Source organism: Typopeltis vanoorti, chromosome 6 (genome assembly GCF_054136105.1).
Source record: "Typopeltis vanoorti isolate ZY-2024b chromosome 6, IOZ_Tvanoo_1.0, whole genome shotgun sequence".
NCBI classification, from domain to species: Eukaryota; Metazoa; Arthropoda; class Arachnida; order Uropygi; family Thelyphonidae; genus Typopeltis; species Typopeltis vanoorti.
Genome location: NC_143554.1, coordinates 123,725,569 through 123,739,817, shown reverse-complemented (window position 1 = coordinate 123,739,817; position 14,249 = coordinate 123,725,569). Strand labels below are relative to the sequence as shown.

Here is a 14,249-nt window from a genome sequence, read left to right as displayed (position 1 = left end):
ATGCAATTCATCGGTTAACATGTTTAAATATTCTCACCAAAATGTATTAGAGAACACTAATAAAAAAAAGCATTAGAAGCCCTCAAGCTGGCCACTATTTGAATTCCCAGAGAATAGCATCATACAAAGCAAGATAGAGTTAAATGACAATTTATTAGAAGCCATTCTGCAATAAGAATGGCTTATTGCAGAATGGCTGCAATAAGCCATTCTTGATAAAACCGAAAAAAAAAATAATAATTCACTATTAATCATGAAAGGATAAGAAGCTTCTTTACCTTGAAAACAATAAATAATTAGTCCAAGTTATACCCACTTATCACCCAACATGTAGACATCTATATCTGACCATAGTAGAATGAGATGACAGTTACTGAAGCTATTATGGTTAAATTTTCTTGGATTGTGTATTAGTAATTTTTGTGCTTTAAGAGTATCTCAACTGTGCATGAACATATGATAAATTTATAAATTGTTATTTATTGATTATATGAGGTGTATACCTAAATTTGCTTTTGTTGTTATTATTATTGCTATAATTGAATGCTTACTAAAGGTGAATAAGTTTCACTATGGTTGGCAAGTGCTAAAAGCAATAAAAAATTTTAATGTATATTTCAGTTCTGGAATTCATTCATAATTATGCCAAAATATAAGCAAATTGTTCTATTGTATATAATGTTTATTTAAAAGAAAACTAGCCAACTGCTATATAATTTACACAAATCCTCACTATTCCAACCTATCTCTCCCTGCTTCTCCCTGACATACTCCCAATGGATTGCTAGTTTTAAAGGTTAAAAGTTCAGAGAGATCTTCTTAACTAATTTAGAAAGTGCTCATTTTAAGTGATTTAAATAGAAGCTATTGTAAATTTCTACACTATTCAGGATGATCAGTGTTTTATTTTGGCATGATCCTCATATACAGATTTGCTCTCCCCTGTGTAAATGTATAAACTGGTTTCTCTTTGTAGGCTCAAACTTTCAGTCAGGTTGTAGACTCTGGAGAAGAAGGCTCTGATGAAAAGGCTATCACTGCAATGGGAGTCTTAAATACCATAGACACTATCTTATCTGTGATGGAGGAACAAAAAGAAATAATGGCTCAATTGGAACCAATTGTACTGAATGTTGTAGGCCTTATTCTTTCACAGAGTGTTATAGGTTAGATGACATTTTACTCATTATAAAAAATGGAACTGAACTGTATTAATTAAATTATTTGTAGCCAGTTAATGAGACTGACATATCATCTACAGGTTACTGTAGTGCAGTACTCATTATTGTATGACTAATTAAGTTAATTAATCAGGAAAATATGAAGGGCAGTCGTGTAGAAGTTTATAAGGTTACTTCACCAACCTGCTTATGGAAAGTTATTCATAGAATTATTGTTCATTGCCAGAAATTTTTTAAATACCAAATAAAGATAAGTATTCCAAACTTTATTTAAAAAATCTCATTAAAAACAGATTTGCTAATCTGTTTTTAATTTTGCTGATACTAAAATATTCAATAATGATAATTTAAAAATTGAATAAATGATTATCCTCACTCACAACTTTATATGTTTAAATAGGAAGCTGTGTTTCTTAAGGACACAAGGACATTATGCTGTTATCTTAGTCTTTATAACCAGTTTTTAAAAAAGTGAATAAATGAGAAGAAAGCATTTAGATTTTCTTAATTCCTTTCTTTTCCTCTTTTTATTATATTTTCTTAATCAGTAATTTTATAATAGAATCTTTTTTTACTTAAATGACTAATGGATATTTTAGAACCAACAGAACTCTTTGATTTACTAATAGTATTGTAATTTTTTGTAATGTAATTGTAATTCTAGTATAATAGTTTTTTATATTTTACAAGTGAGAATCCTGATCAAAGATGAATTATATTTAAATTAAGGGGATATTAAATCCCACATTGTTTTAAAACCAAATAAGAAACTCAGAGATTGGAATTGGAGAGTTTCATGCCGAATAATTTTATAATAAACTATAAAAGTATCGGTGACTACTAGCGTGAGCTAATGCAAGTAGTCTAAGTATGTAGTACAAACTCAGGCAACTCGTAGCAAAGGTGGTAAAGTTCTGATCGCTATTCTTGGTATTTTCCATAATGTAAAACACATTTCCTAGGAAACATATGCTGTTATTACATTATGGTGAGAGGTCACTATCCAGACTGGTTTCAGCCTTTATTGAGGCTTCATCAGTGAGTAGCTATACCAAATTAATACCAAAAGGTATAGCGAAAAGAACTGATATACTCTGCTATACGAGTTGCCAAAAAGGTGCACCTAAGTTACTTAAATATAAAGAACCAATAGGCTTCATTTTGGCGATATAAACATTATTTAAATTAAGGGAATATTAAATCCCACATTATTTTAAAACTGAATAGCAATCAGAACTTTACCACCTTTGCCGCGAGTTGCCCGAGTTTGTACTACATACTTGGACTACTTCCATTAGCTCACGCTAGTAGTCGCCGATACTTTTATAGTTTATTATACTATATTCGGCATGAAACTCTCTGATTCCAATCTTTGAGTTTCTTATTTTGTTTTAAAACAATGTGGGATTTAATATCCTCTTAATTTAAATAATGTTTGTATCACCGAAATGAAGCCTATTGGCTCTTTATATTTAAGTAACTTAATGGGTGCACCTTTTTGACAACTCGTATAGCAGAGTATATAAGTTCTTTTCGCTATACCTTTTGGTATTAATTTGGTCTAGCTACTCACTTATGAAGCCTCAATAAAGGCTGAAACCGGTCCGGGTAGTGACCTCCCACCATAATGTAATAACAGCATACATTTCCTAGGAAATGTGTTTTACATTATGAAAAATACCAAGAATAGCGATCAGAACTTTACCACCTTTGCTGCGAGTTGCCTGAGTTTGTACTACATACTTGAACTACTTGCATTAGCTCACGCTAGTAGTCGCCGATACTTTTATAGTTTATTATACTATATTCGGCATGAAACTCTGATTCCAATCTTTAAGTTTCTTATTCGGTTTTAAAACAATGTGGGATTTAATATCCCCTTAATTTAAATAATGTTTATATCACCAAAATGAAGCCTATTGGCTCTTTATATTTAAGTAAAAAGATGAACTAATTAAAGACTTACTTATACAAATTATATACGTAAGTATTATGTATATTATTGGAAGAAGAATGAAAGAGTTGAAAACGAATCAAGTCTTGGAAACTTAGTGGCAGACTGAAAAAAACATTAATTGATTCCAGCCAAGTCGTCAGTAAGGATAAAAACAAAAAAATCAGAACTTCAAGATGGTCTCAACAAATTAAAGGGACAGTCATGGAAAAGAAGCAAGCACATTGAAAGTTCCTAGCAAGTATATCAGCATGGGTAATCCTAGCAGAAATCAGTGATTATGACTGATTTTTATATTTTACACACACACACACAGGGTGGTTCAAAATGCCACGTACAAACTTCGAGGGGAAATAGAGAACATCAAAATCAACCATATTCACATAGGAAAGCATGACTGGAAACGCCACTGGAAGGTACTAACGGGGACACAAAGATACAGAAATAACACAAGGCAGTAAGTAGTGTAAAAAAACTTTATTAGGCGTAACTGAACAGTTCAGTAGTAGTTGGATACATAATATGGTAAACGAGGTGCATGTCTGCTATCTCAGCATTCGTTAAACAATGCATGTTCTTCGTACGATGTCGAAAGCTTGAATGCGGAAGCCCCAATTGCTCACCTGGTGAGCAGCGCACCAGGTGAGCTTTCTGGTGAATATCACTTTCTGGTGGCATTTCCGGTCATGCTTTCCTATGTGAATATGGTTGATTTTGATGTTCTCTACCTCCCCTCAAAGTTTGTACGTGGAATAAAAATCAAAAATAACCTGAAAACTTCAGCGGTCAGTCAACTTTATAATCAGGCAACTCCACTTACAAAAAGGAGTAGGACATAGTGATAAGCAGCAAGCCTAAAGGTGTGAATCATTGTAACTGGTGGGAACAACCCAAATTCTTGATTGGACGGACACTGTATTTTTCAATCACCTCATTCAAGGCTATTTTCTTATCTGTAATATTCATATGTTGTTATCTCCCCAAAATTGTGTAATGAATTGTTAAAGATAGAACTTTCAACTAGTAAAGTTAGATTATTGAACAAATTGTATTTTTATTAGGTCATGATCAACAGCTAGCATAAGTTGATACTGTTCTCTTAAATAGTAAAATAAAGAAATATTGTACAATAAATTTCTCAATATTGCGGAATTTAGAATGTCATACTGTCATTTTAACCCTATGCAAATAGTGAAAGGTGAAAATACAAACATGAAAAGAATAGTATCGAACTTTTCTTCAACAATATTATATATGTTTACCTCTGAAGTGCAGAAATCAGTTATTCTACAGATTATCTAGGTATTGTACAGATTAACTAGGGTGATCCGTTAACGTGCCAAAAATTGTTTCATTTCTCAAATTAAAATGTGCAGATTATCTAGGTAATCTGCAAATCACCTAGATAATCTGCACATTACCTACTAGGCACTCGTTAAAGTGAAAATAAGATCTTTGCTGGAACAACAGCAATTAAAAAACTATAATACAAAGAATCAAACGGTTTAAAATATTATTACAATTAAGGAAATGAATTTGCAAAACATGTGATAAAATTATGTTTACTTATTAGTGCAATCTATAGATTGGTGACACTTTGAATTACATAGCAATTGGTTTTTGCGACAAGCACACCTATTTGTGGTACATTTAGATTTACAGTCACATTTTCTGAAACCCTGCCCAGTACCAAGGGATTGTTTTATTGCTGTTTGACGTAAAGATATTTCTACAGCAGGGACATCTTCTTTCGTTAAAAATCTCTCTTTGCAAACACTGAATTCAGTGTTAGCTTATTAGCTCTTTATACTTAAGTAACTGAATTCAGATTTTTCATACAATTGTTTTATACCCGTTTTAGTACCAAGTTTATAAAAGCCATCCTCTGTTTTACTAAGAACCACAGCTAAAATCGAGCAGGCATCAGTTTTTACAAAGAATCAAACACGACACAATCACGACACAAATTCACGTGCTAACAGGCAGAAACGAATTTGAAAACAGAATTAGCTATGCTACGCACTAGCAGCCGACGCAAATTATGAGAAATAAAAACAAACAGTGACGACAAGACACTGGCGAAACCAAACTAAAAATGGAGGGAGAGGGGGGAAGGAGTAGGGAAAGGAAATGAGAGAAACAAACTTTTGAACTTTAACGATACAGAAGCCGTTAATGTGCACATTACCTAGGTAAAATGCTGAAACACTTGATTCCGCACGTTAACGGAGCAAATCAGTTAATCTGCAGATTAGCTAGGTAATGTGCACATTAATGGCTTTCGAGCTTTAGCGGTAACATATGTATAAACTTATAATGTATTTATAGTTTTCAGTTTTAGATGAAGGGACAGGTTGAGTCTTCTGAGCTTCAGCATCTTGATGTAGCCATGAAGGATCAATTATTATGGAAGCAATATTTTGCATCCACATCACCCTGTCTAGCTTTGGAGCTCTTCTCATAATCTGGGTCATTTTCTAAGAATTGGTTCATACTTTGTATGATCATTGTAATAGTTTTACTGAGAGAGTTTGTAGTAAGTTCTCTTTGTATATCATCTTCAGAATCAAAGGCTACAGTTTCTGTCTGAACAATTTGCTCTGCAAATTATTGAAGATGATTGTAAAGATATCCAGATGATATCCATTACTAACTCACCATGGAACAATTCCTCAATATCCTCTTTGTTAGCCAAATCGACAAACGTTATGAATGAATGATTCTTCTTGAACCAAATTTTTGCATATTTCAAGTTATATCTTCTTTTAGACTTCATTCATGTATTTTTCAATCACCTCATTCAAGGCTATTTTGTTATCTGTGATATTGGAAACTGTGATATGTTGTTGTCTCCCCAAAATTGCCTAATAAATTGTTAGATAGAACTTTCGATTAGTGAAGTTAGATTATTGAAGAAATTGGTTTTTTATTGGGTCATTATGATATAAAGATAAAAGAACCAACTAGTTTCACTACTAATAATGTGTGATTTGGGGGGGGGGGGGGAACAAATATAAATGCAAGACTAGCAATTATAAACTATAAGTTAACGTTCAAAGTTTGTAGGAACTATAATAGAAACGTGAAAACAGTGGAAAATGGCACAAGTCATCCTCTTTCCAACATTGTTTGGAAATGATTAGCTGAAAAGTTGAAATTTGCAATGTGAAGAGATATGACAAAAGATTTCTAGATATTGCTTAAAATCAGTCGTTGGTTCCTTTTGAGAGAGTTATGAGGAAATTATCTTCTAGATAAGGCATAGTGCTCTTGTCTCATTCGATGTCCTGAAATGTTCGTGAAGAGTGATGAACTAAACTTGATCTTTCTTTGATTTTATGAGCTCTGTCTCTGAGATATTTTCTTATCAAGAACTTCTAGAAGTCCAACCTATGTAGGAAATGCCACAGGAAGAAAGAATTCTGTAAACTTCAGGGTGTTTGTAGAAGGGATTGATGTCTTTGGAGAGTGGAGGAGGCTATAGGTTGTGAGAAAAGGTTTATAACCTGCTCTGATATCATGAAGTCTGAAGAGATTGGCAATTTTGCTTGAAAGCCTAATGTACAGGATTGAAATGTAGTGCATATCATAATTTGAATGTGGTGTGGGATTACAAAATCGCATTTTTGGACCGGTTTTCTAGTATCTTCTTCTTCTTTCACTATGCGTTATTTCTGCTTCATATGCAGGGTCTGTGTGTTACTTAGATATTTTTGACTATCCATTAAAAATGAGCTGAAGGAGTAGAAGTTAGTTCATCATGTTTCTTTTCATAATTGGTTTTTTTTTTTTTTTTTTTTTTTTTTTTTTTTTTTTTTTTTGAACGATGGTATGGGAATGCCGAATGGAGGTAATGTCTAGTAGGCGTTGGCTTGTGGTAAACATCAAACTTGAAGCTTTGTTTTCAACTTTCAGTGTGAATTTTATTTTTTGATGTATTGAATTGAGTGAGGTAAGGAAACTGTTTACTTAATAGTGCTATGTTTCCAGCTGATGGAAATATCATTGCCATATCTCTACCAAATTGGAGAGTTTTTGGATTTGGTGATGTCAGAAACCTCTTTCAAAATTTCCATAGAGATTAGCCGATGGGGGGGGGGGGGGATTCCCATTGCTGACAGTGTGCACCATATGGAAGTGTTGATCAGACATTAAGTTGAGGCCTCAGTTGGTTTTCTGTATTTCTTTAATGGCTATGCAAGGTCTCTCCCCCCCCCCCCCCCCCCAGTTATCTGACTGACTTCTAAGTAACCTATTACTGTTTTATATTTTTAATAAATAAATTAATGAATATTACCTTTTTTTCCTAATCAATCCATTAAATGTATTTTTGGATATGGGAGTTTGTGGGGAGAAATGCTTTTATAAGGGGTTGACAGGTAAAAATACTTGGAGAATCCCTGATCTGAATCAAAAGTTATGCCAGTGTAAGTCGATTAACTCAGCAGTACTTAAGCCAAGTACTTGATATTCACTGACTTATTAAAGAATTATCATCATTTTAGTTCTGAATTGTGTGTTGTTGACATTCAGATCCTGATAACTTGTGCCATTTGTATAAAGTTAGTTAATTAATCCTATTATAAATCAAGCCATCTAATATAATTTTTTTTTTCCCTAATTTTACAGGTTCTATACTGAAATCTATATATTTGGGGTCTTCCTATGCTACATATACTTCAAAACTAAGTTTTGAACACATAATTTTATTTTATATGTGAGTGAGTAGATGGGTCAAACTATAGTGACCCATCTACTCACTCACACGAGCATTCAAAATCTTAAAACATTTAGTTAAGTGTGTTCTACAATTAGTTTACAAATATGTCTACAGAGACATATAATTAGGATATTAGGATATTGCCAGCCTGGTTGGCTGAGTGGTTAGCATATCTACTCTCTAGCCAGAGTTGTAGAGTAGGTGTCTTCCCTCGATGAGTCTTTGGACTCCTTGGAGGTGTTACATAATAATGAGAATTATAATAATTATTATTAAGCAAATTAGAACATGCACAAATTTCTCAACAGATTTGTTACTTTCCTATAATCTAAATTTTGTGAAAGTGGTCCCAGAGAAACAGACTAACAGCTACAGCCAGTTTTCTTGCACAGTTACATACAAAACAAATGTTCCTGTGTTTTTACTTGACAGCCATCAGTTCCATAAACATAGAGAATGACTATTTTTCCAGTCTTCAATCACAAAGAAAATTTACAACACTGAAAATGCATTAATTTCTCAATAGAAACTTGAATATAAGGAATCCATGGAAAATTGCCATTCATTTTTTAATGATTATTTTATTTCTTAAATGGAATCATTTGCAACACTCTTTTTCCTATATCCATTTATTTTTTCACAGTGTATCTGTTTTTCACTTTTTCTAGACATTCTCTTTTCTTATGTCAATCAGCTGTTTGCTTCATATCAATTCTAGCACACTCCATAACTTAACTTGCAAATGTCTGAATGACTTGACAGTCAGGTATCACAAACAGTAAAGAGAAGTTAAGTAATGACAGGCTGGGTACATATATCTTGCGATGAACTTGAAATTTCTTTCCACTTGATGACTGTTTCATGTACTTGGCACAAAAATGTCTATAGATATTTTAATTCCAACGATGCAGGAAGGTATGTACATCTTGCCAATTCTTCTTGTTGCTGCAAAAATGGAAAATTGTTTTCTCTCAGTGACTTTAACCGTAAGGTACAATTAGTCTTAATGGCCTTGCCAGCAGTGCTTATAGTTTCACTATTAATAGTGAAACTACAGTAATCCCCACTTATCCAATGTTTCAGTTATCCGCAGTCAACACACAAATATATTGATCTTTTCAAGTTTTAACCTGCTCATACTGAGTTGTATATGGCAGTGTTTATCAAACTTTTCTGGCTTCTGCCCACTTAGACAAAGCACATAACTCGTTGGCTCGCTCCCCCCCCCCCTCACATCCCACTTAACAATGGGTCATATTTTACCACCAGAGGTTAGTCTTCATATGCATTACCTAAATGCAAAATTGTGGAGCAGTTGGCATAACACACAACATTAATATTTTTCAATGCAAAATTTAGTCAGAGGAAAATTATAATATGATTTCTTGGCACATTTCTCAGCACAGCAGCTGATTACACACACACAGTGTTCAGACATACAGCATGTGGCAAAATATTATTCCCATTCATGTGCCGTCTCCTGTCTAGGAGGTTGACTACCATGGTGTGACTCATGGTTAACTACAGGTGTAATGACGTGGTGAAGACCCTACCTCCTCCACATATTGTTGTAAGTATTCATGGCTGTAATCCATGTGTGTTCACGGGGCTGGTTTGCCTGTTCTGAGGGACAAAAAACCCGATTTTCCAGGTGAAAAAACCCTCTATCTCCATATGAGACTGGCTAACTCACCTTTAGTCGAAAGAAACCAGATAAAGGTTCCTCATGTCATCGACGGGAATCAAACCCAGGTCTTTCTGACTAAATGGCTTTTGTCTATACTGACTGAGCTACGGAGGCTGTGCAAAATATTATGCTTATTTATTATACTGAAATTAAATGAACTATGTAGTGGGATTTTAATATATTATATTCTAAACTGTCTGAAAATTTACAAACTAAGGTTAAATATATATATTTATTTACTAATAAAATTCTCTCATGGACTATGGAACACATTTTGTGAAACTGATCTATAGGATGAACATTTAAAAAAGAAAAGCAGAAACAAATGGAAGATTTTTTTCTGGTGATATTGGTGGTGACATTGATTTCTTTCAAATAGTGGGCATGTTCCAGTGACTGCTTGTAACAGGGATTTTGTAAATCATGTTGAAACATCGTTCTTTTCATTGCTTAGTCAGTGCATATGCACGGCTTTAGATTTTCCCTTAAAAAAAAACCTGTTACATCTTGTTTTCATGAATGCTATCCAGTCATCACACTTGTCATAAGTAGTTTTCTCCTAATACAAAAATATTTTATGGTATTTTTGATGTACTGTCACCTTATTACTCTGCATTAAAGCAAGGGTTAATGAGAAATTATTCTTATGAAATATTAAATATTTAAGTTTTGTGAGAATTTTTAAATTTTCTATTTAAAAAAAAATCCTTGTTTTCTTTCTTTTAGAATTCTACGAGGAGGCTATGTCACTAATTTATAGCTTGTCATCCAGTTCCATCTCCCAAAATATGTGGAAAGTATTTGAAATGATGTATCAGACATTCCAGAAAGATGGTTTTGATTACTTTACAGGTATGTATAGTTAATAGAGGCACCATCATAAATTATTAGAAAACTGATCTATCAGATATTCTATTCTCTGTTTTTTGTGAGAGAAGGATCCTTGCAATTTAGATTATGTTCAAAAACTAAATTATCTGAGTTGGCGGAATTTTTTTCTTCCAGATATGATGCCTGCGTTACATAATTTTGTGACAGTTGATACAGCAGCATTTGTCAGTAATGAGAATCACCTCTTAGCCATCTATAACATATGCAAAACAGTAAGTGTAATTACTATAATATTAGATATATAAAAATTCATGTTTATTATTATTTTTTTAAAAAACTCTAATCTTTATATATTGTTTTCAGTGGTGTATTGATTCATTTTATATATTGTTTGGAAAAAAAAAAACAGCTTATTTAAATCATATCTTTTATGTTGTAATGAAGTATAGCCACGTGCAGGAAAACTTACTCATTGGAAGAGGGGGGGGGTTCAGATACTGCACCATCTGATTTGCAGTTTTTTTTTTATTATTATTATTATGTGACACCTCCAGGCAGTCCAAAGACTCATCTATGGAGAGTGTGCCAACAGCATCGAACGATCGTTCCCTTCCAACTACTAACTTCGCTCAAACTTGCTTAACTTTTTGCATGAGCCATTAGTAGCAGAGGCTCTACCAATCGACCAACCTTTGCTGGTGACAGAGGTTTGCTTTGTGGGGTTGCCATTCAACAGCTCATGCTCACTTGGTAAGATTTACTTTGAGTTTTTAGATATAAATGTGGAAGCTCTTTAGAATTTTTCCTATCACCCTGACATGCTGCAGTACTCATTGACATTTCATCAGAATAGTAAATGAGACCTGAGAGTGATGTGTTCAGAGTATTCTTTGCCCCTAATATTCCTTATATGTTGGATGTGATACAGTTTAGAAGTTTATTGTTCTCTTAATTACAATATTCTATGCATTGTAATTTCTGTCCTGAAAAGTTCTTAGAATAACATGAACGAGAAGTTCAGAATAGCACTAAGTTCTTAGAATCTTTTTCTCCATAGTGACTGTTTTACTGTGATGTTAAAATCATTCCTGATATGTACTCTCAAGGGATCTTCAGGATGCTATGATGAAGTATGAGAAAAAGTTATGTTATCAATAACTTAAGTTAATCTGTAATCCACTAAGTCTAGTATTGTTGATCTTATATTTCTATCTCCTGAGGCACTTCTAATTGCATAAATACACTTAAACTTTGGTCTTTGTCTGCATGTTTTTCCTGCCATCTTACATCATATTACCATAGATTAACTCTCTTCACACATTCTTGAATGCTACTGCTAAGTTCTGCCTTTCATGCCATCTGTTCACACCTTTAATTTTTTTCTTAGTTTAATTGGTTTGAGTACTGTCTTATATAGAGCTACTTTAGTATTTTGACTAATTTCTTTTTCCATATAAATTTATTCAGCCAACTCCCTGCCATACAGCTTTGGTTATTCTGTAGTCTATTTCCATATTTAATTTGCTATCTTGACTAACAGTTGTGTCTAAATAGCTGAAATATCTTACTCATTCTATAGGTTCTCCATTCAGGATGCAGTTAATGTTTTCATTGTTCTTGCCTGTTTTCGTAGCCTTTGTCTTTTTTCATTGAATGGCACTTTCTTAAGAGAATTTAATAGAATTTAATAACTGATGTGACATACCAAATATGTCACATCAGTTATTAAATTCTCTTAGGGAATATTGCAGACATATACTGGATTTATTTAAGAATATGACATCATCTGCATAAAATATACCATATAATTATATAGTGTTTTAAGTAGTTTTTCTCTTGGAACCTTGTCATATGCCTTTTCCAGATGTACCAAACTTAAATAGAGATTCATGTTATAGTCTCATGGTTTCACAACTATCTGTCTTAAAGTGAAACTCTAATCCTGACAATCCTTGTTTTACTTAACCTAGCGTGTTCTCAAGTATGCTTGCATAAATTTTACCTGGCACATTCAGTAGAGAAAATTCTCACATTGTTTTATTTCCCTTAACTTAAATAATTTCTCGTTGCCGAATTGAAGCCTTTGGCTCTTCATATAATTAGTTTTATTTCCCTTTTTAATAGATGGATACTGTGCAAGCTCTACTGCAATCATCTGGAATTCAACATAGTAACCATGCCTTCTGAATTATGCAGTATGGTTATTATAAAACTCCATACATTTCTGGTTGAATAAAGTCCTCTCAAGACTTGAATAGCTACTTTTGCACAGTGTGTTGCATTCTTGCATTTTTTCTGTATCCAAATTAGGTAAATCTTAGATTGATAGCAAAGTGATTACCTGCCTACCTATTCCAAGAGTAGTTAAAGTGAAGATCGTATTAAGAGGCTAAAGAAAATTTCATATTAGACTACAAAACGGGTCTCCTTATAAGCAAAGCGAATGATTGAGTAGTTAATGTCCTTGTAGATGTAAGAGCATGTATGTATTGTAGAGTGGAATATGCCCATTGTAAGGATTAGAACATTGTATTTTGCACATATTAGACTATTCAAGAATTGCATGACAAAGAGGTTTTTATATATATATATATATATATGAGGGGGGGGGGGTTCGATCTTAAGCTTGCATGTAAAATTTGTAAACTTTGTAATAATATTATAAAAATGCTTACGGATAAAGACCCATTGAGCAAATTAAAGTTGATTACAAAACTTTACAGCTTATATTAATGTATTGTAATACTAGCATGATGAGAGCAGCAGGAACTGAAAAGTAAATGTAACAATTCAAATCTTTTAAAAATCACATTTAAAATAATGAGAACAACTCATCATCATAAAATTCCTGCCACGTATCCTCAAGGGGTATACAGGATATGATAGTACTACATGAAAAAAATTACATCATAACTAACTTCCTATCTACAATTTTCCTCCAAATCAGTCTGTTACTTGTCAAGATGCCAACATTATCAGATCTTATATTTCTGTCGTCTAAGGCACTTGTATCGTATCAATCCCTATATCTTGGTCTTCCTCTGGGTCGTTTTCCTGCCAACCTGGCAGAGAACACTTGTTTTGCTAATCTTTCTTCGCCCATTCTGTTCAAGTGACCATACCACCTGAGATTAGCTCTGCTAACGCATTCCTGGATGCCGACAATGTCAAGTTCTTTCCTAATATCCTCATTTTTAATATGATATTGCCATTGATGCCATCTGTTCTTGCCTTTAATCTTTCTCAGGACTCTCATATCTGTGGTCTCTAGTCTTTGGTCAAGTGTTTTACTTCTGACCCAACTCTCAGATCCATAAGTTAAAACTGGTTTGAACACTGTCTTGTATACAGCTAATTTAGTGGTATGTCAAATGAATAAATTCCATATGAATTTATTCAATTGAATTCCCACCATACCAGCTTTGTTGATTCTGTTGTCTATTTCTATGTTGCATTTACCATCTTAACTTAAAATCATGCCTAACTAGTTGAAATGTTTTACTTGTTCCACAGGTTCTCCATTCACAACACAGTTGACATTTTCAATGATTCTGCCTATTTTCATTGTCTTTGTCTTTTTATTGCTGACCTTCATACCATATCTATTACAACAGTTATTCAATTTAGACAGAGAATCTTGCAGACTTGTAGCGGATTTATTTAGAAGTATAACATCATCCACATAAAGCAAAGAACTGGCATTAACATCTCCAATTTTGATAACATGTTTAATACCACTCTCCTTCATAATGTGATCCACATTGATAATGAATAACAGAGGGGATAATGTACATCCTTGTCTCACACCAGATTTAACATTAAACCATCTTCCTGTACTTCCTTCGATTCTAACTGCCGACTTACAACTCAAATAAA

General features: G+C 33.3%; 1 protein-coding gene across 3 annotated transcripts in view; it reads left to right on the top strand.

Annotated features, from left to right (window-relative positions):
• msk (importin-7 msk) overlaps nt 1–14,249 on the top strand; it is a 321,082-nt gene that overhangs the window by 187,712 nt on the left and 119,121 nt on the right. For all 3 annotated transcript variants that reach the window (XM_090394390.1, XM_090394389.1, XM_090394391.1), the window contains exons 13-15: nt 977–1,166; nt 10,269–10,394; nt 10,548–10,645. In XM_090394390.1, coding sequence (XP_090250516.1) covers nt 977–1,166; nt 10,269–10,394; nt 10,548–10,645 — 414 coding nt within the window. The remainder of the gene's footprint in view (nt 1–976; nt 1,167–10,268; nt 10,395–10,547; nt 10,646–14,249) is intronic.